Source organism: Peromyscus eremicus, chromosome 9, assembly GCF_949786415.1.
Source record: "Peromyscus eremicus chromosome 9, PerEre_H2_v1, whole genome shotgun sequence".
Lineage (NCBI taxonomy): Eukaryota > Metazoa > Chordata > Mammalia > Rodentia > Cricetidae > Peromyscus > Peromyscus eremicus.
In genome coordinates, this window is record NC_081425.1 from 90,387,786 (window position 1) to 90,414,395 (window position 26,610).

Consider the following 26,610-nt stretch of genomic DNA (forward strand, 5'->3'; position numbering starts at 1 on the left):
TATTAAGGTCTCATGAGGAGGAGGCCTTGATCTCAGAGTATAGAATGTCATGGGTTCAAGGCATCTGTGGCTTCTTTGGCCTCCTCAGTTCTCCCAAGATCTGCTATAAGAGAAGGAAAGGCAATCAGACCCAGAAGCAGCCTGGCTGGGCCACAGGCCAGAACAAAATCAAGGCCTATTCACACTGGAAGCCAAGGTCAAGAGCCCCCAGTCTCCCACCAACGCCATGTTTGCTGGGGATGGGATGCAAGGGTGGATTACTTGCCTGTGAGACTTAGTGCTCCTGCTGCAGCAGCTCTGTCTGCAGGAGGCTCTTATCCTGGACTGTGGCCTGTTCAAACTCAGACTGGAGATTTTCTGACCTAGAGGAGGAAGGCACTTAGGGAACAGGCCTCGTGGGAATATATGATGTCAGTTATTGAGCCTGAACCAGTTCTAGTCAGCTGGACAATCCAGCATGACCTTTCAGCTGAGGTCATTCCCTGCATTCACCAAGGGAGAAGGGTCAGAGTCCACCTGGGCCTTGATTTTTTCTCAGCTTTTGAGCTAAGAAATACAATGTGCTGGGCAAGAAAATACAGCACATTTCTCCAGTTGTCAAGATACATTTTTTAGAGAAAATAATAACAGTGTAGCAATGTCTGAGAAACTGTTCAGGACAGATAGGCATGGCCTTGATTAGATACCAGGTGAATGTGAGAAACATGGGAAACTGAATGTAGACCCTCTAGGGGATCCTAAAAAGTAAAAGCAGTGAAGGATCTGATTATTCCTTCAGTATACAAACCTGCCACAGTTCAACTCCTAAACTTCCTATAACAGAAAAATCTTTTCATAAGAAACAGATTCACACTGCAGAGAACCTGTAATCTGCAGGACTGTGCTGCATGCAGATCTGTGCAAAAGTATGAGCTTCACTCTAAAGGTGATGTTCTAGAAGGAAAATGAAGTGGCAGGAGCCCACACTGTCCTGCTCAACTAACCCTCCTCCTGCTAGGCTGAGGACAGCCATAGGAGATTCGTGGTGAGACACAGGGGAAAGTGAGAAGATTCCAGAGAGCTCAGATGGGAATAAGGGGTAGACACTACCCAGAAACACTAAGGATCAAACATAGTGTTTCCTGGAGAAGTTCTTGTTGACCGGGCCAGTACAATATCCTGAGGTGGTTTTTCTCTGGCTGTGGCTGGGAACTATTCAGATGGTGGGAATCCTAAAAGGACAGAAATCCAGGGACAGGTGATGTACATGGTTCTAACCACTCCTCCCAGCCTGGGCTCCCACCTCATCTCAAAGACGTTGAAGTGATGTTGCAGCTTTTCTGCCAAGTCCCCTTGCTGGGTGACCAGCTCCTTCTGCTTCAGCAGGTCCTTCAAATCTGTCATCCAGGCTCTCTTGCTCCTGTTCATTAGAAGATTGTGTTCTCAGTGGAGGCTTGCTCACTCACATGCACACACAAATTCATGAACACACACAAGTACATGTGTGCACACATACAAGCACACTGTAATGCACTAACATGTTTAGCTTCACAGTTAATACTAACATAATTAGCAACCCCCAGGGATACTAAGGAAAAGAAGGTAAACCTGTTGGATGAGAGAAGAACACAGAGGGCATGAGAGATAGGCAGTTCAGTCACTGAAGTGTCTATCCTGCAATCTAATGCACAGACAGGTGGCCCTCTGGGGTCCTGGACCATTAACAAAGTCTGCTTAAGAAGTTCCCCAGGCTGTGCAGTATAGGAATGTTCCCCAGCAAAGGACTACTGGATGGTCATGGACTAACCCACTGGTCTTGTTCACTGTTTCTCAGTTGCCCGCAAAGTGAGCAACTTCCTTCAAAAGGGGCTCCCTTTACCACAGGTTGCTTCACTTTGGACCCAAAGCAAAGAGCTCAGGAAACTAGAAAATCTCCATAACCAGGATCCAAAAGAAACAGTTCCTTCCTGTGAGGTGTTTGTGCCAGGGAATTATTTGAGTAACAAATGGCTGACTAAGTCAGTACCAAATGGTTGTATGTATTACTTTATGCTGAACAATATTCCATGAAAGAGCTCAACCACAGTGTACTATTCCACTCAGAGAATGATGGGCATCAGGAGGCTGCTCCGAAGAGTGCAGATAAAACCTTGATGTCCCCTAGCTATGTTGGGACTATATGGACACCTACTTCATGTTCTGGAATCACTGGGTCACCTGGGGATTGCAATTCAACTTTCTGAAGACTTGTGTGTAGCTTCTCACTGTGCTATACCATTTTACATTACCAGAAATGTCTGAGGGTCCTCATTTCTGCAAACCCTCCATGAGGCTGATTTTAACTCAGAGTAAACAACTTTGAAGAAAAGCAGATACTGCATGTTACAGACACAGCACATGGGGAGTAATTTAGACCCTAAGGAGCATAAGTGGGGTGCACTGAGACAGCCCCATTCTCACACCACAGCATGGCTAGGGGACTTCTGCTGGACTGAGATGCAGCTGGAAGCACACTGCAAGTCAGAATCTCTCAAGGACTAACATGCAGGCCAAGCTCCAAGGCCAAGGTTAACTGAGCCAAGGTTAGACAAAGGGGGAAAGCAAGTGGTAGCGGGCAATGTGGATGAGGACAAAACAGGATATAGAGAAGACACAGAAAGCCACCTGACCATTGAGTGTGCAGTCATCATTCACCCAGAGCAGACAAGGACACAAACCCTCAGCCAGTCTATCCTGCCTCTCAGACACCTAGATTTGCCACAGTGACCTCCTCCTCAACTTCATGTACCACATTCCTTTGGTTTGCTCCAAGGATTTCTGGGCAGATAAATATTTTTTTCTCTACAAATACCTGAAAACCATTGAGGTACAGTAGTTTTTGTCCCTTTGTTCTAGTGAGCTAGGAGTACATGCGGAAAGATGGGCAGCAGCAGACAGTATTTGATGGATGCCAAGTGAGGGGGCACAGTACTTTTTCAACAAAGTTGGTTCCATCATCATTAAAGATGGGTAAGTGAATATATAAATATGTAGAAATAAAAACAAATAAGAGAGTTTAAAATCCACAGTACAAACACACACCTGGACCTATAAGCACCTGTACTCACAAACACACACAAATACTTATCCCTATACATACAGGAAACATGGACACACACACATATACATTCATCCACACATGGTCACATACACACACAAAGGAACACTACTGTGTAAGCAATAGACAGTATTCACACAAACACACACACAGAGAAGTTCATACACACACATACATACAGAGATGCACAGAAAAGCACACACACACACACACACACACACACACACACACACATACACACCACACACACCACACAAATACTTGCTGAACCTAGAATGGTCAATGAGAAGACTGCTGCACCTGTTCTGATGTAGGGTGAGGTAGTGGGTCCTCTGTGCTGTCTACAAGGCTCTTACACCCAGCAATGCACTGCTACCTCAGCCTGCACTTACTTTTCCTTGAATGAATTTTATCCATCACAAAACTCACTGACGCCACAGGTTCCAAGTTGACCCGTCATAGTCTTTTCACTAAACTTATCCTGGCTTCTCCACAGATGACCTTTATAGCCCAAGAAAAATAAAGTGACCCACGGTCAACACCCAGGAAATTTTCAACAGATGACAGTGCATATGATATGAATTCAGCCCAGTGTCAGTCAGAAGGAGGCCAGTGAGATCACCTGCAGTGCTTTTCAGGAACACAGCACTCTGCACAACTATGAGAGGGAATCTGTTCTGAGACACAGCCATGCACATGATATAGTCAGCAACACAATGTCAGCAAGGAGATGCACTGTGGGATTCCGTGTTGTGAAGCCAATGAGACAAACCAAACATTTCCTGTGGTGTTAGCTCTGTGCACTGAAAGGAAAGAAGCCTACTGTTTATTTTTAAAATAGCTGCATTGTTTGATTTTTGTTATTTATTAGAGAACACATTAGCATCAAAACATTAAAGTAAACAGACAAAAGAGAAAGCAAATGTGTCCTTCCTCTTTCTGAGCAATTTAAATGTGTAACATTGGATTAGACAAAACAAGACAGAAGGTCTACCTTGGAGGACAGGAGATCCAAAGAGTGCTGGCCAGCTAGATTAGCCCAAAGAGAAAATTTCAGGGTCAGTGAAAGACCTGGGCTCAAGGGAATAAGGGAGTGAGCAACAGATGACAACACGGATTTCATTATGTAGCCTCAGAACACACACACCAAAGTACATATTTACACACGCCTGCATAGATCACACACAGACCACAGAAATCAGAGTGAGCAGAAAACAATAAAGAGGATATCATGCTGTATGAACAGTTGAATCAAATATGCACATCAGGTGTTTCAACTGACACCCACTACACGGCTATCCATCCCTTGGGGACTAAAAATTCCTAGGAGAGCACACAAGTTATTCAGACTCTGTTGAGGTGATAGCAGAAAATGTACTCATATAGCCTCAAATCAGTCACCCTAACAATCAGCTTGTCAAAGTCCTCCCACATCTATGGGCATCCAGTCAGCTCCAGACTGGAAGCTCCAGGATGGGAGAACTGTCCAGCACCACGCACAGAAAAAGGACTGAAAAGGTGGTACTCAGGCTTCTGTCACTATGAACCAAGAGCTTGAAAGAGGAAGAGAGCACACTGGGATGCAGGAAAAAAGGAGAAGACCACATGCCACCCAAAATGTTGACAATGAGAACCACTCACTTGGCACTGGGGCTGGACTCTAGGCCTTGAAGGCTGCTTCCTACCTGTGATCTCACAAGACCCCTGCAAAGCAAATGAGCCACAGGCCACTGACATCATCAATGAAAGCTTTGTGTTGTTCCCAAAGTACCTCCCTGCATAGCAGCCCTCTGATCATAATGACATGTAGGTGTGTGATATGTGGCTGACCCAGCTCTCTGAATGTACTGCAGCTTCTAGGAGAGCAGGAAGGTTTGCTTGACAATTATCCAGTTTCTTGCAAGAGGCTACCTCTCCAGAAAGACTCGGGAATGATCACAGAAATCAACAATTAGATGGTTTGTAGGTGGGAGTCTGGATGGATGGGTCGATGGTTATATGGGTGTCTCTATGTTTATGGTTGAACAGGTGGGCAGCCTGCCCCCGCTGTCTCAGCCTACCTGCTGAGGGTCACAGATCATCTCATGAGCCTCCATCAGGAGCCTCTTCAGATCCTCACAGGACTCTTGCAGTTCAGTCTGCTCCTTCCACAGCAGTCTGTTCTTGAGTCTCAACACATGCACATTCTCCTTCCGATGAGTCCAATCTTGGAGGATCTGGCCATGGATTTAACTGAAAATCCACAAAAACATGGTGTGTCCCAGCCAGCCTCCATTTACCCTACCTACGTCCAAGTACCACCAGTGCTGAAAAGTCCCAGATGCCCGGAGAGCCCACAAATGGAGCTCTCAGTAGCCAAGCCAGCATCACTTAGATGCAGGCCAAATCCAGAGAATAACCAAATTCCAGAAAGATTCAAAGTACTTCTGAAAACTCTGATGCCAAAAGGTATCCGGTGCCTCTGAGAACAGCGTGCAGTCCACACCTGTTCTTAACTGTTCATGATATTGGGAAAGCAGCAGCAGGTAGAGGGAAAACACTCTCAAAAGGAGGGGAAAAGCCCCAACCAGAATCAATTCTGTCTATGGCTACCATGGAAAACAGCTCTGTGAAGCCCTGGTCAGAGCTCCAGAGGTCCTAGGATACCTGACACTCTTCATGGTGCAAACCATTTTTCTATTAAGGTTCTCCCAAGGATGACAGGACATCTCTTGGAGGGACTCAGTGTCTTTTCACACTTAGCAAAACTGAGTTCAAGTGGCACAAAGCCAAGGACTACATGTCAGACTGCTTGTTAAGAGGCACACAGGCAAGAACCAGGGCCCTCACTTTGGGTGAAAGAGAAAGATGGTAGAATCAGTCCCTCCCAAGATAAATCCCGCACATACCTGTAGGATACATTCTCCTCAATCAGCTGTTTGACCTTGTTCACACCGTCACTGATCTCCATGGGCAATTTCTGCAAGTCCGACATCACATGCTTATGCTCCATTTTTAGCATCCCAAAAGAATTCAGCCTGTAGTAGGGCATGGCCCCTGGAGAAAAGGACCCCATGAACACAGGCCACAAGGATCACATGGAATCAGGCTATGTTCTGGACACCTCAGCCCCATGGATACCACAGCCTGACACTTACACACTGGCACCTCCTGGTGCTTATTAAACTTCCTATCATGTCCTCAGGACAGAAGAAGAAGGTTGTTCAAGAGAGTTATCCAAAGCTTCATGAGTACTCTCAGTGGACTTGGAGCTATAGATTATCTACCTGAGAAATTCCCAGGAGTCTGTGCCACATATCTGGTGCCACCGGAAACCTATAGTGACATTTTTCCTGTCTTTACCACAGGGATTCCCATGCCTGGGTACTCTTCCTTATACACAGAGGACCAGAGCATACATTGAGTATTTCCAGGGAGGAGTCCCAACTTCAAGAAGGCTTTATAAACTCCACAAAGGATTCCAAAGTTCCACCAAAGTGAGAACAGTGGCCAAGATGAAGCTCTCTGGTGTTATCACTGGCATCCCATGGAAAACATGAAAATTGCAAATCCTCAAGCTGTGCCACAGAACCTAGACTCCAAGGAGTACAAACACATACCCTCATGCCCTCTAAAACACACACACACATTAACACATGCACACATGCACACACACACACACACACACACACACACACACACACACACACACACACCACATATACTCAGAATGCACATGTGATACAGAGAGTTTGCACTGTCTCAGAGTATAAGGAGGAGCCAAGAAAAGCTTCAGGCTATTACTTCCTACACAAACAAACACACCACATACAGTCAGGATGCCCATGAAATGCAGGTAGGTGGAATTGCCTCAAAGTATAAGGAGGAGGACAAGGGAGAACCACTGATAAACATCAGACCTTCTAGCCACAAACTGAGATGGATGAATGGGACCAGGCCCCTCCAGCTCTGCCAGGAGCCTTCAGCACACAATCATCTGCTGGTCAATTACAAAGCCTCACCACAAACTCACAGAACCTAGCATCTCCCACAAACCAACACCTGCCAAGGCCTCTTGAAATGCATGTTGAGAACTCACACACTAATGTCCCTATCCTCAGACTGTGATTCAGGCCACATGGTCTGCTTTTCATTTGGATGAATAAGAATAGCCTGTGTCTCCATCTCACACTCAGGAAAATTAGTTTAGGTACCAGGACACCCTGGAGGTTCAGCCTCCTGTTCCTCAGGAAAGCTTAGCTACACACTGTGGGGTCAAGATGGTCAGCAGAGAAGTGCACATAATGACTATCTGTTCTGCAAATCCTTGTCGGAATAACTGGCCAGGAATCCATACAGTTCAATTTGCTCGTATGTTATACTCTGTAGGTGAAGGGTGAGTTTCTCTAACTTTGTCATCTGCTGCTCCTGCTCAGTGGAGGTGGAGGTTTGAGTTGGTGACTTCCCAGTAGTCCCTGCAGGAAGATAAAGCAAAGTGAACTTGTACATTGAATGGCATAGGGCCAGGAGAATCCATGATAGTCCCAAGAGGAAGCCCCAGGAAGAGGAAATGCTAGGGACCCACTGAGGGCCCCAAAGAGTAGGGCAATTATCCTCAAATTGTACCCATGAGTTATGTATCTTTCCTCAACAACCATGGCTAGGCATGTGCCTCCCTCTCTAATGCAGTCCCCCAGCCCTGGAAGGCATAAGATAGCCCAGCCATGTAGATTTGGAGGACAGTGTCATCTAATATCTGATGTGGTACAGGCAAGTCCTATTGTCCCTAGAGCTTAGCAGTACTAAGTCCTCATCACATGTATCCAGGACCAAAGTATCTGAATGTCTGAGACTTTGGTGGGTGGTCATGGGAGTTTCCCTCCCTTCTTATTGGCATCGGATTCCCATGGAAACTGATGGAATCCACTAGGATGAAGTGCAGCAACACCCTACCCAAAGAAGGACACCTAATTAGTTACCACTTTGCTCCTGCTGGCCTTCCTTTCCACTCAGAATGAAATTAAGGATCTCACAGAAAAGCCACTTCAGGTTTGAAAATTCATGGCTCTCCCAAACTAACCATCAGACATTGTTGACTCTGGGTCTGCTCTTAGGGAACCCAGAGAAGCAGGATAAGTCCATTGCTTACCAGAAATTCACAGATGCTGAGCCCCACTACTGGAAGGCCCAGCTCAAGCTTCACTTTCTCCAGAAAGCTCCCCACCCAGGACTCACTGTGCCCTCCCCAGAACCATTTATTTCTTCATGTTTTACAGTGAGACTGAAGCCAGCTTCCTTCCACCTCTCTCTGGTCTCCCCATGTTCTCCATTCTCTGTCCCAAGTAACCTTCTCAGTCTTTCCAACATGTCTATGGGCAGTGAAAGAATACCCTACAGTCACCTGGTGTTCCCACAGCACTGGTGCCATCAAGAGAATGCCAAGAACTCCCCAGAGTATAATAGCTAGTCATGAGAAGGAACTATTGGGTTCACCAGCAGTAGCCCTCACCTACCTACAAACTACATCTTCTGCAATTTACTGGAAGCCAAACTGCCCTTCCCAGGAGACTTCCCAAAAACACAAGGGAAGACCTTCATCATCTCCTCATTACAAACCCAGGATCTCTTTTTGCTTCATTATAATATATTCACTACATCATGGACAGGAAGTTGAAGACTCACTTCCAAACAAATCCCAGGAAATGACTCATCCAACTCCTGAAAACTCTAGTCAATAACACAAGAAAAAAAGGTTTCTAGGTAACTAAGTAAGGACAGTGAGGAGGAAAGTTCAGTCCCCTGAAAGCAACAAACACATTGTGGAGGATGCACAAGGCTGTTAGTGTGGTGGGAGATTGTGGGTGTCTTGTCAGAACAAAGATAAGTCCCATAGTTGATGAATATCACCTCTGAACTTCAGCAGAATTCATTCCAGCCGTTGTAGATACCAAAAGTGTGTTAACTAGTGACAAGTCAGGCTGGAGATATAAGAACCAGAGTTCCCCAGGGGAGCCCTCAGACACAAGAACAAAAATTCCCATGAAGAATGATGGGCCATTCCTGCATTCAAGTTTGACAAAACATGAATGGCTATTGAGAGGCCACACAGAGAACTGCAAGGCATTTACAGAAAATCAAATGTGTAATAGTTATGGGAATAGTATGTAGTGTGTCACTGCTGTGGTACTTCACCTAGAGCTACACGAAAGCCAAATTCCTTGATCTGGAGCCTCCTGTGACAATGTGCATACCTTTAGGAAAGGGGACACAGCCAGCTTAAATTACAACATCTACCTGAGCATGAGAGAGGCTGGCAAAGGGCACAAGAGGATGGATTATTAGGGGTCCTTCACCATAGACCTTTCCCAGAGCCCCACTTCTCACTTTTAAATTTACTGACAGTCCTGAAATGAAGAACTAGCACCCTGTTTGGTCTGGATTGAAAATTCACCAGAAGTCTAGACTGTGGCTTCAGAAGTGTACTTGGTGGATCCCAGAAGAAATGAGTCATGTGGGGTAAACTATGTCCATTCAGATGTTATATCATACTGACAACCATGTTAGGCAAGGTTAGATAAACACCAATTCTAGAAGTCAATGGACACCACCTGCCCTAAACATTACCTCATCTCAGTCAATCCTGACACACTAAAGGATTATCAGGAAGTGACTGACAGATGAGACTTTGCCCTAGCTGGTTCTGAAAGACTAAACTTGAGTCTCTCCCTCTGTGGATGTCAGTTCTCACATCTTTCTATAGGGATATGGGTGTCTCAGAACTTACCTGGCTTCCCTGTCTCCCTGCACAGGGTGAACTAAGATGTACAAGCTTCAGAGCCCTCAGCCATGTCCTTTCCTGGACATAATCCTGGAGATAATTGCTACTCTCACAAGCACTCAAGTAGTATAGGGATGCCCAAATCACTTGCATGATGCTTCAGAGTCTCATGTTAATGGAGAAGCCATGCAGCGGCAGAACATAATCAACAGATTCACAAAGGCATCTTCACTGGCGGCCCAGGACACCTAGATCCTGTAGTAATGGGACATTCTCAGTCTAGGTACACTGAATCTAACAGTTTTCAGGCTGAACTGGAGACCTGGGTGCCAACCACAGCTGGGAAGTCATAATCGTAGGGGGTCAGTGAAAGACAGCAGCACTTGGTGCCTCAGCCCTGCTAGTGTCTACGATGTAAAGTAAGACAAGCTCAGGCTTTGCCAGGGCACTCTCCTGTCCCTGTTATTGCTGGAACACACCCTAAGGACTCCAGTGGGGGTGAAGTGCAATGATAGTACTGAAATCTAAAAATTCCTCTGTGTCTCCTTCCCCACTCAGAGTGAGAGCAGACAGTCCCCAGCACAAAGGCTACAGCCTTGTCAATTCCTGATTATGTCATATTAACGAACATGAACCCTTGATCTGGGTCTGCTATTTAGGAACCCAGAGAAGCAGGATAGGCCTATTGCTTCTCAGAAACTCCCAGTTCCTGACTGACCCTGAAAGGCTCAAGCCCATCACATCCAGAAAGCTCCCCAGACCCTTCCCTGAACTCACTGCATCTTCCCCTGGACCATTGATTTCTCCATTCTTTCCAGTGAGACCTAGGGTCAACTTCCTTCTGCCTTGCTCTGGTATCTCCAAAAAATCCATTCTCTCTCCCAAGTAGATGCCTAAGTCTTCAAAACATGTCTATAGGCAAACTGTATAGGCATTGAATGAATACCCTAAAGGCACTTGGTGTTGCTACAACACTATTGACATCACAGGAGATTCCAAGAGCTCTGCTCTCCAGGATACAATAGAATTGCCAGAAAAGGAACTCCTGATGTCATATGGAACAGCCTTTGCCCCCTTGCTAATAAATTCTCCCTGAACTGAACAGAAGCTGAGATTTCTTTTCCAGAAGTCTCTGCTGTGATACAGGTGAAGCCATTCAGTACCTCCTCCTTCTAAAGCTAGGATTTTTTTCTCTGCTTCCTTAGAATCTTTTCACTACTTTACCCATGGAGATTTGAACACTCACTTTATAAGCACTGCCCAAGAATGGCCCTTCCTCTCCTTAACATCCATACTCAATAATATGAGAAATAAAGCATTCCAAGAAATTAGATCAGGATGATGTGGAGGAGGAGGGTTGAGTACTCTGAAGTGAGCAAGAACCTGAGGAAGGCTAAGGTTAAGGGAAGATGGCCATTGAGAATTTGTAAGTGAGCTGAGACTGTTATGAGACTCAAACTCTTCTAGAATGTCCTCTCTACGTGCCTAGCATTTTATCAGGCCTCTAGAGTAACAGAAGTTATAAAAATGAATCTCTGTATTAAAAGGGGATTTGTTAGAAATGACTTACAGCCTGTGCTCTAGCTAATCCAACAATGGCTGGAAATGAGTGGGGAAGTCCAATTATCCAGTAGTTTCTCAGTCCTTAGACTGGATGTCTCAGTTGTCTGCAATATTATACCGTAATCTTAAAGAAGTAGGCTCTAATGTCAGTGAAGAAATGGATGTGCTAACAGGGTGAGAAAAGCAGAGAAAGAGTAAAAGTTTCCTTCTTCCATGTCCTACTATATATTTCCAGAAGAAGGAGTGGTTCAGATTACATCTGGATTAAAGATCTGAATTAAAGGTGTGATTTCATTCCTCAGAGTTCTACAATAAAGTAGTTCTTCCTACATTAAGTTAAGCAGAAATAGACCACAGGTGTTCCCTCTATTTTTGGGTTATATTATTCCCAGATGCCATCATGTCGACATCTAAAAATAGACATCAAAGTCTTAATCCTATCTACTAACATTCTTGAGCAAATAACCATCAGAGATTGAAAGGAAGGAGTGGCGATAATCAACAGGTACATGGGAATCAGCCGGAGATCACATGGTCATGATGGCTTTCAGTGGCCTCTTTATGGCCATGCATGGCTAAAATAGGATGAAATACCAGCCTGTGGTTTTTTGAGTAAGAGGGGAGCAGCTAGAAACCCAGTTCTTTAAGAATCTGGTTTTTCTCTATAATTGAAGATTTGAAATTCAGATAATTATGTTTTGTTGCATAGTAACTGTGGTTAAAAATATAGTGTCCATAGGTAAAAAAAATGGGTGCTCTTTAAAGAAAAAGAAGAAAGGCCTAAAATAACAGCATTTTGGACCTATCATAAAGAGGAGGGTGTCTCAGACCATGTGATTTTGACTTGATCACTTCCAGACCACGTATTGCTTACTCCATACATCCTGTGATTGGAAAAAAAATACCTTCCTAAAACAGGAAGAACTGAGATGACTACTGTGTGGTATTCATTGTCATCAACAGCTAGATGCCTCCTATTGCTTTCAAAGCAAAAAGGATCCATTTAGATTTGAAATATCTCTAGGGTTGTACAAGTGGGATTTCAGGCAACAGCACCAGGATACAAATCCTACTCCACAGTTGACACCACCATGATGACATGGGCACTGCAGTGTGTGTCACCAAGAACACTGGCATTGGACAATGTGCCTGGTTTTGCTTCAGAAACTCGCAACATGTATAATTCTGAAAATGGGGTGGAGCCTTCCCCCAAATCAAGCAGAATTGACTCCTCCACTTCTTTAGAATATAATCTCTGGTATGCAGATGACTGACTCAGGCTTGTATTGGGATCTAGCCTCTGTAGTAAGGGGCAGGGCCTCTGATGGGAACTTTTCCACCACAACACTTCAAGGATGGTCAAAGCTGCTGGCAGCCAACAGCTACTCCAAATGTCCCTGCTACAGTATCAAGAACCATGGCTAGGTATGTGTCTCCCTCCCTAATGCAGTTCCCTGATTCTGGAAGGCATAAGCTAGCCCAGCCATGTAGAATTCGAGGACAGTGTGAGCTCATATGTGATGTGATGCAGGTAAGTCCTGTTGTCCCTAGAACTTAGCAGCACCAAGTCCTGATCACTTGAGCCCAGGATCAAAGCATCTGAATGTCTGAGGTTATGGTAGATGGCCACGGGAGTTTCCCTCCCTTCTATTTGTTGTCAGATTCCCATGGAAACTGTAGGAATCCACTAGGATGAAGTGGAGCAACAGCCTACCCAGAGAGGGACAGATCATTATTCCATCTTTTCCTCCTGCCCCCCTTTGGCAGTCAGAATGAAATCAAGGAGTTCCCAGAAAGGCAGCTGCAGCCTGAATAATTCATGGCTCTCCTAAACTCACCATCAGAGACTCTTGAATCTAGGTCTGCTCTTAAGAAGCCCATGGAAGCAGGATAGGCCCAGCTTGCTTCTCAGAAGCTCCCAGATGCTGAACCCCATCCTGGAAAGCCCAGCTTAAGTTCACCTCCTCCATGAAGCTCACTTTGCCTTCTCCAAAGCCATTTATTTCTCTAGGCTTTACACTAAGACCAAAGGCAAGCTTCATTCTGCCTTATTCTGGTCAATCCGTGTTCTCTATTCTCTCTCCCAAGCAGCCAGCTCAGTCTTGCCAACATGTCTATGGGCACTGAATGAATACCCCACAGACGTGTGGTGTTGTCACAACACTGATAACATCACAGAGAATACCAAAGGCTCTACAGGATAAGATAGAATTTCTAGAGAAAGAACTACTAGGATCACCTCCACAGCCCTCACCTACCTACTAACTAGCTCTTCTGCAATGCACAAAAAGCCATGTTGACCTTCTCAGGAGCCTTTCCAGAAACAAAAGGAAAGAACTTCAGTGCCTCCTCTTTACAAAGCCAGGGATCATTCTCTCTCTGCTTCGTTAGAATATTTTTACTACTTCATGTATGGGAATTGAAAGTCTCTGTTCCAAACACATCTGGCGAAATGGCTCATCACTTCTTCAGATCTCTAATTAATAACATGAGAAATAAAGGTTGTTAGGGTATTAGGTCAGGATGGTGGGGAGGAAAGATCAGTCTTCAGATGTAAACAAGCACATTGTGGAGAATCCCCAAGACTGTTACAGTATGTGAGTGTGGTGGGAGGTTGTGGGTGTCCTGTCAGAAAAAGATAAGTCGCATAATCCATGAGGAGAATTACCCCCAAATCATCATCAGAATACATTCTAGCCCTCATAAAATACCAAAACTGTGATCAACTAGTGACATGTCTGCCTGGGGATACTAAGAACCAGAGTTACCCAGGGGAGCCCTCAGACACAAGAGCAAACACTCCCACAAGTGTAAGGATCCATTCCTGCACTGGGGTTTGAGGAAAGATGAATGGCGAGTGAGAGGCTACACACAGATGTGTGTGCAAAGGAGGCATTCACAGAAAATCAAATATGTCATAGTCATGGGGATAGTATGTAGTGTGTCACTGTGGTGGTGCTACCCCTAGAGACACCCAAGAGCCAAATTCCTTGACTGGAGACTCCTGTGACAATGCACATGCCCTTAGGAAAGGTGACACAGCCAGCTTAAATTACAACATCAATCAGAGCATGAGAGAGGCAGGCAAAGGGCACAAGAGGACGGATTACTAGGGGTCCTTTACCATAGACCTTGCCCAGAGCCACACTTCACACTTTTGAAATTACTGACAGTCCTAAAATGAGGAGCTAGCACCATGTTTAATCTGGATTGAAAATTCACCAGAAGTCTAGACTGTGGCTTCAGAAGTGTACTTGGTGGATCCCAGAACAAATGAGTGATGTGAGGCAAACAATGTCTTTTGAGATGTTTTATCACATCGACAAGTCATGCTAGACAAGGTGAGCTATCTCAGTAATACCCAATTCTAGAAGTGAAGGGACAGCACCTGCTCTACACATTGCTTCATCTCAGTTAATCCTGGTACCCTGAAGGATGCTCAGAAAGTGACTGACAGATGAGACTTTGTCCAGGCAGGTTCTGAAAGCTCAGACTTGAGTCTCCCCTCTGTGGATGTCAGTTTCCCATCTCTCTATAGGGAGGTGGATGTCTTACAAGTCAGTTGGTTTCCTTTGTCTCCCTGCACAAGAGGACCCAGTAAACAACCTCTTAAGGCTTACTCACACTGTAGAGGATGCACCTTGGCTGCAGAGCCCTCAGCCATGTGCTTTCAGATGCATGGAGATAATTGCTACTGTTATGATCACTTTGGTAGCGTAGGGATGCCCAATTTTCATGCTCTATGCTTAAAAGTCTCATGTTAATGGAAAAGCCATTCAGGGACAAAACATAGTCGTCAGATTCACAAAGCCATCCTCACTGACAGTCCAGGACACCCAGAGCTGGAGGGAAAGGGAGAGTCTCAGTCCAGGTCCACTGAATCTAACAGCTCTCAGGCTGAACTGGAGACCTGTGTGCCATCAACGGCTGGTAATTCAGAAACCTCAGGCGTCACTGGAAGACAGCAGCACTCCGGGGCTCCTGCCCTGCTAGTGGCTATGATGTCAAGAGTAAGAACCTCAGGGTTTTCCAGGGTACTCTCCTTTCCCTATTATCACTGGCATATAACTAAAGGACTCCTGTGGCTGTAAAACACAGTTATGGTACAGAAATCCCATTAATTCCTCTGTGCCTCCATCCTAGAAGTTCCCAGTTCTTGAGTCCTAGCTCTGGAAAGCTGAAGCCACCATATCCAGAAACCTCCCCAGCCCCTTCCCAAAACTCACTGCCTCTTCCCTAGGACCATTTTTTCCATGTTTTCCAGGGAGACCTAGGACCAGCTTCCTTCTGCCTCACTCTGGTCTTTCCAGGCAGTTCATTCCCTCTCCCAAACAGACTTCTGAGTCTGGACAGCATGTCTAGAGGCCAAGCTTGTGGTCACTGAACAAATGTCCTCAAGGCAGTCAGTGTTGCTACAACACTAGTTACATCACTGGGGATTCCAAGAGCTGTCCAGGATACAATAGAATGCCCAGCAAAGGGTCTGCTGATGTCATGGGGCACAGCCTTTGCCTCCTGCTAATTAGTTATCCATGAACTGACCAGAAGCTGTGGTTTCCTTTCCAGGAGTCTCTCCTGTGACACAGGGGAAGCCATTCAGCACCCCTCCTTCCAAAGCTAGAGATTTCTCTGTGCTTCATAAGAATTTTTTTCAGTAATTCACCCATGGGGAGTTGAACACTCACTTTATAAACACTGTCCAAAATTGGCACTTATCCTCCTCATATCCATACCCAATAATATGAGAAATAAAGCATGCCAAGGAATTAGGTCAAGATGATGTGGAGGAGGGGGGTTGAGTTCTCTGAAGTGAGCAAGCACCTGGGGAAGGCTACGGTTAAGGAAAGGTGACTATTGGCAATTTATAAGTGAGCTGAGACTGTTATAAGACCTTAACTGCTCTAGAATGTCCTCTCTACATGCCTGGTGTCTTAACCAGCATTCTCCAGAAGTAATACAATGACTCTCTATGGAAAGGGTATTTGTTAGTATGGCTTACAGGCTGTGCTCTATCTAAAAAAAAACAATATCTGGCTGTGAATGGAAAGTCCAAGAATCCAGTAGATGTGCACTCCACAAGACTGGATGTCTCAGCTGGTCTGCAGTATATGCTGGAATCTTAAAGAAGTAGGCTTTAATGCCAGTCAAGGAATGGTTGTGCTAACAAGTTAAGAGCAAGCAGAGAAAGAGTAAGAGCTTCATTCTCCAAGTCCTTCCAACAAAAGGAGTTGTCCAGATTACACCTGGATTAAAGATCTGAATTAAAGGTGTGACTTCATCCCTCAAAGATCCAAATAGAATTAGATACTCATACTTCAAAATAAGCAGACCTCTCCCACAGGTATGCCCTCTGTTTTTTGTTGTTTGTTAATCCAGATACAGTCCCGTTGACAACCAAGAATAGCCATCACAGTCTTATTCCCTCTTCACTAATACTCATGAGAAAAAGGCTCACTTAGAGAGTGAAAGGAAGGAGTGACAATAATCAAAATCACATCTGAGTCACCTGTAGATCTCATAGTCATGATGACTTTTAGTGGCCTTTTTTTGGTCATGGATGGCTAGAATAGGATGAAATACTAGTCTTTGCTTTCGTGGGTAGGAGGGGATTAACTAGAAACCCAGACACAAAACAATCTGGTCTCTCTCTATAATTGTAGATTTGAAATTCAAATAATTATGTTATGGCTGGTAGTTACTCTGGTGAAAAAGGGTCCAAGAGATAGAAAATTGGTTCTCTTCAAAGAAAAGAGAAGAAAATAAACAGACTGTACCTGTTAGAAATAGTGGGGTGTCAGGAAGAGTCACATGAACTCCTCCAGAACGCATCTTGCTCACTCCATTCATTCTCAGAAAGGAAAAACGCCTGTTTAAATTGGAAGACCCAGGACAGCCTTCTGTGGGGTCTTCATTGTAAACAGCAACTAGAAGCCTCCTGTTGCTTTAACAGCAAAAATGGTATATTAAGATTTGAAGTTTCTCTGATGGTCAAAGAGGCAGGATTTGGAGACAGCAGCAATAGGAAACAAATCATACTCCAGAGTTTAATCATGTTACAGAGCTCACCACTGACACTAGCATGATGAATGTGGGCACTGCAGTGTGTGTCACCAAGAATAATGACAATAGACAATGTGCCTGGTGCTGCTTTAGAAGACTGCAACATCTACAGCTCTGAAAATGCAATGCAGCCTTCCCCAAATCATCAAGCAGAATGAACTCCTCCATTTCTTTAGAACATAAGCTCTGGCATCCAGTTGATGTGTCAGGCTTGTATTGGGGACCTGGCCTCTGTAGTATGGGGTAGGGCTTCTCATGGGAATTCTTTCATCAAAACACTGCAGGATGATCAAAGGTGCTTTCAGTCATATCCACTCCCCAGATCCATACTGCATCCTCAAAAGGGGCTTCAGTAGTCAAATTTACCAACTTTTCCTTTGTACCTTGGGGTTATTGTCAGTCATTATTTTAAATACTATTTCTTTTTCTGACATAAATACTTTTTTTTTTTTTTTTTTTTTTTTTTTTTTGGTTTTTCGAGACAGGGTTTCTCTGTGTAGCTTTGCGCCTTTTCCTGGAACTCACTTGGTAGCCCAGGCTGGCCTCGAACTCACAGAGATCCGCCTGGCTCTGCCTCCCGAGTGCTGGGATTAAAGGCGTGCGCCACCACCGCCCGGCTCTGACATAAATACTTTTAAATTGTTCTTAATACAATTGAAATTTTACTTTGGACATAGAATCCCATTCATCAAGAATCAATTTTTTTGCAGTAAGCTGAGGCTTATGTTTTCCCCTTTATGTCTTGCTATGGATGGCTAATCTTGGCTATGTATTTGAAACATAGTTGAGGAGCTTACACCATCAGACTGGCTTGCAGGCATCCTACTTTGGCATTTTCTTGATTGCCAATTGATTTTGGAAGGCTCAGCCCTCTGGGTAGGGCTATCCCTAGACAAGTGAGCCTAGGCCATATAGGAAAGCTAGCTGAGCAGAGCAGTGAGCAGCATTCCTCTGTGGTTTCAAGCCCCTGCCTTGGGATCTTGCCTTGGCTTCCCTTGATGATGGACCCTTGATGATGATGAGGTGTTGTGGGAATTCAGCCTTGGAATTCTCCTGTATTTGTTATTGAAATTGGAGAATGCTGACACATCTGAGAGCCATAAATAAAATAATTCAGCCAATGGGCTCTCTGCAGCCTGGAATGCCTTTGCCTTCTCTGTTACCTAAAGAATGGCCTATTATACTTATTGACTTAAAAGACTGTTTCTTCACTATACCTCTACAAGAAAAGGATAGGGAAAAGTTTGCCTTCATGGTATGTACATACAATAATTCTCAGCCTGTTAAGAGATATCAACAGAAGGTTCTCCCACAGGGAATGTTAAACAGTCCCACCCTGTGCCAATATTTTGTTCTAAATCTGTTGGAAATAATTCATTTAGTTTCCACAATCTATAATATGCCATTATATGGATAATATCTTTTCCTTTGAAGAAACAAAAATAAATTTACTGGTTGTATTTTCCCCTCAGTAAGTCTCATCATCCAAAGCAAAGGAGCCGACTTGTTTGATATGCAATAACAACAAACAATCATTGCAATAAGTTATCTGGATTGATAGATTAAAAAACATTTGAAAGTATAAAACTTTCTTCTGCTCTGCTCATTTTCATAAATAATGTTATTCTAAGACAACTTCTGATGGACTACAATTAACTTCATATCCATTATTAACCTTAATTTAATGCTAATCTTTAAATTTAAATAAATGGATTAACTTCTGAAGTTTACCCTTGATAATGGATTGAGACCATCAATGACGCTAACCACCTCTTTGGGTTACACTAATCTTGCTTTAAAGAACACTATTTTACATAATAACATGAAATAAGGTTCAATGAACATTTTAAACTTAATCTTCTTTCCTACGTAGTATCTTTTATATATGGCAGGAAAGCAGCACCCATGATATCTCAAAATATAGGTGAGAAAATTAACCTTTCCTAGGAACAAATCACTTGATAGGTTATCCAATCCTAAGTGGTCAGGCCATAAAAGTAATTATCAAATAAAAATTACAATGCTATAAACTTAATCACAATACAGAAAATGTTTATCAAGTATACTAATGTAAAACTATGAGAAAAAATTTCTCTATGATTAATGTGTCTTAGCCAATGCTTTAGAATGGTAATGTTCACTTTGAATTTTTGACATCACCACACAAGACATTTGTCAAAGAATAGATGATATTACAGTTGTTATATCTGAAAGATGATTGCTACTAGTATCACACAGGTAGACACCAAGAATACCACTAAATATTCCAACAGCCCCTAACCCATATATCCAAAAAGTATTTGATGAGTCCTAATGGTAATAGTGGTGAAGTGAAAAATAAATACAGGGAATAAATTTAATCTATTTAATCATTGTAATCTATTTGTTACATAAATGTCTGTCTCTGATCTTCAATGTAGACTTTTGGATGACAAAAGAAATTGAAAATTCTCTATAAATACCATCTATTCAAGAATAATAAACCAATGTAAATGAAGTAGCAAGAATAACATTACTTATAAGACATTATTATATTAAATCAATAACCTAGATGCAGTTTTCAGGAACATTTAAAACAGATTGAGAATTTTAACAGTACTTTGAAGTGTGTTTACCCTTAGGAAGAATGGCAGGAGTAATTAGCTCCAAGATTAGTGTTGTGGTTCCACAGCATTAGCATTTGTGTAGATCTCTGGCTTCATATGTGAGAGATTCCTAGTGCACATAGAGCAAGATTTATGGGAGAGTGAAAGAAACAATGAAAAACAACAATGCATGGCTAGTGATGGTCCTGGTACCTGTAACAACCATTCTCCCCAATGAAGAAAATATTGTCCAGGAACACTTCTCTAATTCTGCTAATATGGTAATGGACAGAAGATTTAGACACAAGTGGGTCCATACCCCCAACAAGGGTACAGGCTAGGTGCTTTGTTGTTTTATGATAAGTCCTTGTAATTGCAGATGGTGAACATACTCAAAATTCACAAGACTAAGTATGAAATACATTTAAATATTTAAACCTTTAATTGACACGTGACATTTGTTCTTTAGCAATATTAAAGGCTTATAATGTTTTTACATTTGAGGATATTCTATATATCAAAAAGATAAAATATGTCATGTGTTCATATTAATACTTGGAGTTCAAAGTCAGGTCTTTGAATCTTAAATTCCTGGTTCTCAGGGACACAGATGATAATAGGATCACAATATTGATATTTTTAGTTCTTAGGCCTAACATACACATATAGTAGCAGAGACAATGCAAGATATAAAAAAATCTGTGTGGTACACCTATGAAAATAGTATTGTGTTACAACGTGATGTCAGATCGTGTATGTGGAAATAAGTTAGTATGCACACCAATGTCTTTGATTCATCCTTGATTAAAATCAGAATCATCATTCAAGAGGAGGCCACACTGTTTCAAACAGGACTTACAGGGGAACATTAGGAAGTTGGTGGTCCAAATGCTTTGTGAATTGAAAGAGTGTTACTGCCATTCAGGCTTTGTCTAGATGAGGAAGGAAGATCCTGAGTAAATATTTACAGTGCCGTTTGCCACACAATAGAAGTTGAATCCATCACTCTGAATCTTGTCAGGTCTTGCATCTAAGCCAGCAAGTAAGTAAACAAGTCTGTTTACTAAGGGTAAGCAGAGTGCCTCCTCTAATATGTGAAACTGTTATTAATGTTTTCATGACTACTCAAGAATGGATATTTGATAATAGCTTTTGGAATGAGTGCTATAGGGAAGTGGGTTTGTTCATAGAAAGCTGTAAGCTATGTTTGCCATCTGAGGCTGCTCTTGCCATGGATGTATTTTGCCTAGGTAACTGACTGCCTCTGATCTCACTGACCTAATACTTTCAAATAAAGTTAAAAGATGACTTCAATATGTACTCATAACAAATACTTAACTCTATCTTGTTTTTCCTAAGAACTACACCACGAGGCAAAATGTTCATTAGCTTTCAGATAGCAGATGCTACCACTGTGTGTAAACTTTATATTAGCTATTAAGCGTCTCTATAAAGACTTGAGATGTAAAGTGATACTCTGGTTTTCTATAGCAAATTACCCGACTTGACTTCTGTCTAAAATATTTTACATTATTTTATAATACTGTTCTGCAAATCCAGAAAGCATGGTTTAGGTAGTGGTTTTCAATTTGTGGGCCACAGACCCTCTGGGAAGGTGGAAAGAAACTTTCACAGAAGTCGAGTATTTGATATCCTGCATATCAGATATTTATATTACAATTCATAACAGCATCAAAATTACAGTTATAAAGTAGCAACAAAATAATTTTATGGCTGGGGGGTCACCATGACATGAGGAACTCTATTAAAGGGTTGCAGTGTTAGGAAGGTTGAGAACCATTGGCTTAAGGAGAGAAGGGTTTATCCTGCTGTGCACTTCAGGTGAGTTCAATCCATGGTTGCTCAAGACCATTGACTTGGGCAGAACACCACAGTAGGAATATATGGTGAATGGGAGCTGTTTATCTCATGGCTGCCAGGAAGCAGAGACACAGAGACAGGACGGGGCCAAACAGGACAATATATAACCCTGAGTACTTCTCTCCCCCAGGAGCTACTTCCTCCAGCTAGGCACTGCTTTCCAGCATCTCAGGAACCTCTCCAAAGGGTCGGCTCACACTTTGAACAGTTGTCCTCCAGCTGCTGGTGCAACCTCTGGAGGTTGAGGACTCTTAGGATGGGCTTCCCTGGGAGAGGTAGGTCACTACAGCTGTGTCTCTGAGCAGTAAAGCCTAGCCTAGGCCTACTTCTGCCTAGCTCCTTGAGCCTATGGGCAGCTTCCTAGTATGCTGCCATGGAAACAGCCTTCGCCTCCTGTCACCACGACTGAGCTTCCCCACTTGCCTTCTCTGCTGTGATAGAGTGAGCCCTAATAAACTCTTCCTCCCCCAGGTGTGTGGTGACAGCTGTACAAGACAAGGAACTAATGTAGTAATTGACCTCATTACCCTGAAAGCTCCAGCCTCAGACTGCTTCACAGGTAAATCTAAATTCTATTCAACTGTAGAGAAGAGATAATGCCCTTTTAAATTGAGACACGGTCTGCTACGTGGCTCGAGCTGGCCTAGGACTCACTATGTACACCAGGCAGGACACAACATTACAGTCATCCTCTTGTCTCTACCAACTATGTGCTGGGGTTACAGGCTTGAACCATAGTGCTCAACTCAGTACTGCATTTCCAATGAAAGCTGTTCCCCAACAGAAAAGAAAACAGTACCTCAACTCTGTTTTTTGTTTTTCAAGACAGGGTTTCTCTGTGTAACCCTGGCTGTCCTAGAACTCACTATGTAGACCAGGCTGGCCTAGAAGTCAAAAATCTGCCTGCCTCTACCTCCTAAGTACTGTGATTAAAGGGGTGTGCCACCATGCCTGGCTCTACATCAACTCTCTTTGAGCCTAGGTTAGCCTTGTTTACAAAATTAAGAAAACCAAATAAAGGGCCTTGTCCAGTCCCATGGAGGCTCCACGGCATTGGTCTAAATTTCATGAGTTCCCACGAGTTTTCTTTGGTTGTCTCTGTAGGTTTCCCTTTGGGGCGTTTACCCACCAACCCCCACAGCTCCCCAGAGTTTTCTTGAGTGTGAGCAGCAGGAAATATTAGATAGAAGGATTTATTGCAGAGATAAACAGATAGAAAATAAAGGATAGCCTCGAGAGGGCCTGGAACCTTTTCCAACTGGTCCCGACTGTCTCTGCCCCAGGGTTTTTATAGAGATGCCAAGGGGTGGAGCAAATGACCTCCTCACCCAGCACAGCCAAGTGCAGACCATCTCAGACACCTGCACTCAGGCCCGTGGTTCTAATCATCTTCTATGCGGACCTGCTGGGTAAAGCCATGAGGAACCCGAGAACAGGCTCCCACATTTCCCCATCATGATCTTGATGCCCTTTGCTCATAGAATCCCTCTTCTCTCTTTGACTGGACTCCTGGAGCTTGTCCTGGTGCTTGACTGTGGATCTCTGCATCTGCTTCCATCAGTTACTGGATGAAGGCTCTACGATGACAGGGTATTCACCAATTTGATTATGGGGGTAAGCCAGTTGAGATACCCTCTCCACTATTGCTAGTAGTCTAAGCTGGGGTCATACTTGTATATGCCATCTGAGGCTGCTCTTGGTGACCCCTCAGCCATAAAATTATTTTGTTGCTACTTTATAACTGCAATTTTGATGCTGTTATGTATCGTAATGTAAATATCTGATATGCATAAAATTTTGAAGTTCCCTAGCATCCTGTTTCACCCTATCCCCATGATATCTCCCTCTATCATGGTATCTCTTTCATTGCTATCCACTCTGTCCCTGTTCCATCTTGACCATCCCCTACCCTCCATTGCCCACCCCCACATCTCCAGTTTACTCATGGAAATCTCATCTATTTCCCCTTCCCAGGACAATTACTCTTTGGGCCCTCCTTGCTCTCTACATAATCAAGACAGTTGTGTAGCTTGATCTGCTTAAGGAGCCTCCTGGCAGTAGGTTCAGAACCCATTCCTGGTGCATGAGGTGGCATTTTGGAGCCCACTACCTACGGTGGGACACCTTGAACAGCCTTTAGGCAGGGGGAGGGGCTTGGACCTGCCTCTACTGAATGTACTAGGTTCTGCTGACTCCCCATGGGAGGCCTTACCTTCTTTATCATCTTGTAGGAGGAAATGGGGGGGGGGGAGGGAAGAGAAGGGGGATCTGTGATTAGTATGTAAAATGAATAAAAAAATTCCTAAAAAAATTAAGGTGGGGTGCAAATGAGGAGTCCAAAATCAACCTCTGGTCACAACATTCACATGCACACAGTGGAGAAGGGATGGAGCCTGTATTAGTTATTTTCACATCTCTGTGATCATAATACCTGACAAAAATTACTTAAGGGAGAAGAGATTTATTCTGAGCCATGGTTTCAGTCCACCATGTCAGGGAAGGCATGGAAGGCAGAGCAGCTCAGTTCACAGCAGCTGGAGTGCGGGGCTGTTCACATCATAGCAAACCAGGAAGCAGAGAGCAAGTGAGGTAACCTTCAAAGGCTCACTCTTAGAGACCCACTCCCACCAGCTAGACCTCACCTCCTAAAGGTACTACAAGCCCCCCCCCACCACCACCACCACCACGTAGCACCAAGAGCTGCGGACAAGCATTCCAAACACAAGCCCCATGGAAACATTTCTGATGCAAACTCTAACAGAACCTGAAGAAGGGGTTGGAGGCAGATGGTTTATTTGGAAGGTGATGCCAGGAAGCAAGAATGAGACAATATGGAGAGTGGGACAGGGAAGGGACAGAGGCCAATGCAAGGGTGTCGTGAACATTGTGCTTTGAATCTTCATGTCCTAAGATGTTCACGGACATGTGCCAGAACTAACCAACCAATGAGAAGCAGGCTGGGACACTTCCCACCCAGCTCTCATCTCTTATTGGCTGAAGGTTACTCCTGAGGCCAGTATACCTTACAGACTGCACTTGCAAGGAAAGCCAGGCTCCAGAAACTTCCAAGGCTTCTTGGAAGTGGAGAAGAAGAGGCTTAGTTCTGACCTGAACCTCGTGTCTGATGAGTCTGGGCCCCCAGGGAAGTGTTCTTCAGAGCAGAGGCTGAAATGAGGAGGATCAGGACAGAAATATCACCTGCAGTAGGAACCAACCAGCTGAGGCTCTCTCTGGGCCACAGCCTTGGTTGTCTTGTGGCTCCCAGAGAGTACTTCCTCAACTACCTCCTTCTGTGTAGTAAACCAGCACTGACCACCTTCCCTGGGGCTTGTTGAAATGAGGAAGACCACATACCATAGGGTACCATGAGTTCTGAGAAAGGTGTCAAGGGGGGCTTCTCAGGTCATTTGAGTGACTTAAGGAAGGGTAAATACATAGTCTTGCTCTGGCTTCCATACTGGGAGAAGATGGGACAAATCTGTGACAGGACATCCTAATTATCTTAGTCTAGGAGGCTGTGAAGTTCTGAGTCTCCCTAGCAAATGTCTCAAGTGTGTCCAGGAAGGTGGGATGCTTCCATTCCCTGCCCCCACTCTGAGCATTCTGAAGTTATAGGATAGTGTTTTTTTACTAGGATTTCTTATTTATATGTTCCTTGTTTTTTAAACTCTTAACAAGGAATAATTTTTAAAGTGGTTTCAGAATTTGTAAAGGCAAATTCAAAATCAGGGGCAATTTAATTGGTGTGAAGTAGAGGGTGACAGGCATCCTCGAACCAGCTAAAAATCCTAGCCACACCTGTAGAAGTTGTTGCTTTCGTAAGCTGTGTAATTAGCAACCAGAGCATGTGCTGGAAAATGGAATTGTCTGTTTAAATAGAGGACGGGGGCCAGAGGCCAGCCAGCTTGAGACCCTCCCACTGTGCATGTTAGCCCAGCCTGAGTGATCCCAGCTGACTCTTCATAAAGGTCTATTGTGGGTCTACATATAAGTGTGTGGCTGACTGAGGCCACGTGATTGTTCCACATGCAAAGCAGGTGTGACCATTTAAAAACACAACTGGGTCCTGTTTACCTTGTGATTATAAATTATATTCTTTTCCAACCCAGTTTCTCGGGCTGGGCATCAGGACCACTGGGGACATTTCAAACAAATCCTGATGATGTTTAAGCTGCACCCAGATTTAACCAGACTCTCTGAGACGGCGTTCTCATAGCAACCCAGGGGATTACTCATTCCCAACAAAGCTTGAAAGACGGTCCTCAAAGTACGGGAGTCAATCAGCTGAAGGTCTCGTTGTGGTCCAGGATGTGAGCCCTACCTCAGACTCAGTGGTCACTGTGAGAGCCGCAGTTCTGTTTATTGTTAGGACGTGGTTCATGGCAGAACAATGCTGCACTCCCTTTGGAGTTACAATAGCATTATATCCTTGCACAAAATACAGACCCTCGGCCCAGTGTCTGTCGTTAGCTCTTTCAATCACTTCACAAGACCACACCGAAAACTCTTTGGAGGTGTGAATGAGAGTATCTTCTATAAGCTAATGTATTTGTTTTTGTTTGTTTACTTTATATATATGTTTTGTTTGTTTGTTTGTTTTCAAGACAGGGTTTCTCTGTGTAGCCTTGGCTGTTGTAGAACTTGCTTTGTAGATCAGGCTGGCCTCAAACACACAGAGATCAGCCAAC

At 43.9% G+C, this 26,610-nt stretch overlaps 1 protein-coding gene and 2 long non-coding RNA genes across 6 annotated transcripts in view; 1 reads left to right on the forward strand and 2 right to left on the reverse strand.

Moving 5' to 3' along the window:
* Positions 1-15,803, reverse strand: part of LOC131919691 (disks large homolog 5-like) — a 142,993-nt gene extending 127,190 nt beyond the window's left edge. The window contains exons 1-2 of one of the 3 annotated variants that reach the window (XM_059274094.1): positions 15,623-15,803; positions 5,965-7,530 (exon numbers count right to left, since the gene is read on the reverse strand). In XM_059274094.1, coding sequence (XP_059130077.1) covers positions 5,965-6,131 — 167 coding nt within the window. In that variant the 5' untranslated portion in view covers positions 6,132-7,530; positions 15,623-15,803. Of the gene's footprint in view, positions 1-5,964; positions 7,531-10,610; positions 10,836-15,622 lie in introns of those variants that run through there. The other 2 variants (XM_059274093.1, XM_059274091.1) reach the window with 2 other exon arrangements.
* Positions 1-23,828, forward strand: part of LOC131919702 (uncharacterized) — a 48,791-nt gene extending 24,963 nt beyond the window's left edge. The window contains exons 2-4 of one of the 2 annotated variants that reach the window (XR_009381397.1): positions 4,930-5,034; positions 22,394-22,481; positions 23,404-23,828. This is a non-coding gene — a long non-coding RNA (uncharacterized LOC131919702). Of the gene's footprint in view, positions 1-320; positions 5,035-22,393; positions 22,482-23,403 lie in introns of those variants that run through there. The other variant, XR_009381396.1, reaches the window with a different exon arrangement.
* On the reverse strand, positions 264-5,958 carry LOC131919703 (uncharacterized). The gene is made up of 3 exons (XR_009381398.1): positions 5,137-5,958; positions 1,283-1,399; positions 264-362 (listed from the first exon to the last, which is right to left on the reverse strand). It is a non-coding gene; the product is annotated as an uncharacterized LOC131919703 (long non-coding RNA).
* Positions 23,829-26,610: the final 2,782 nt, after the last annotated feature.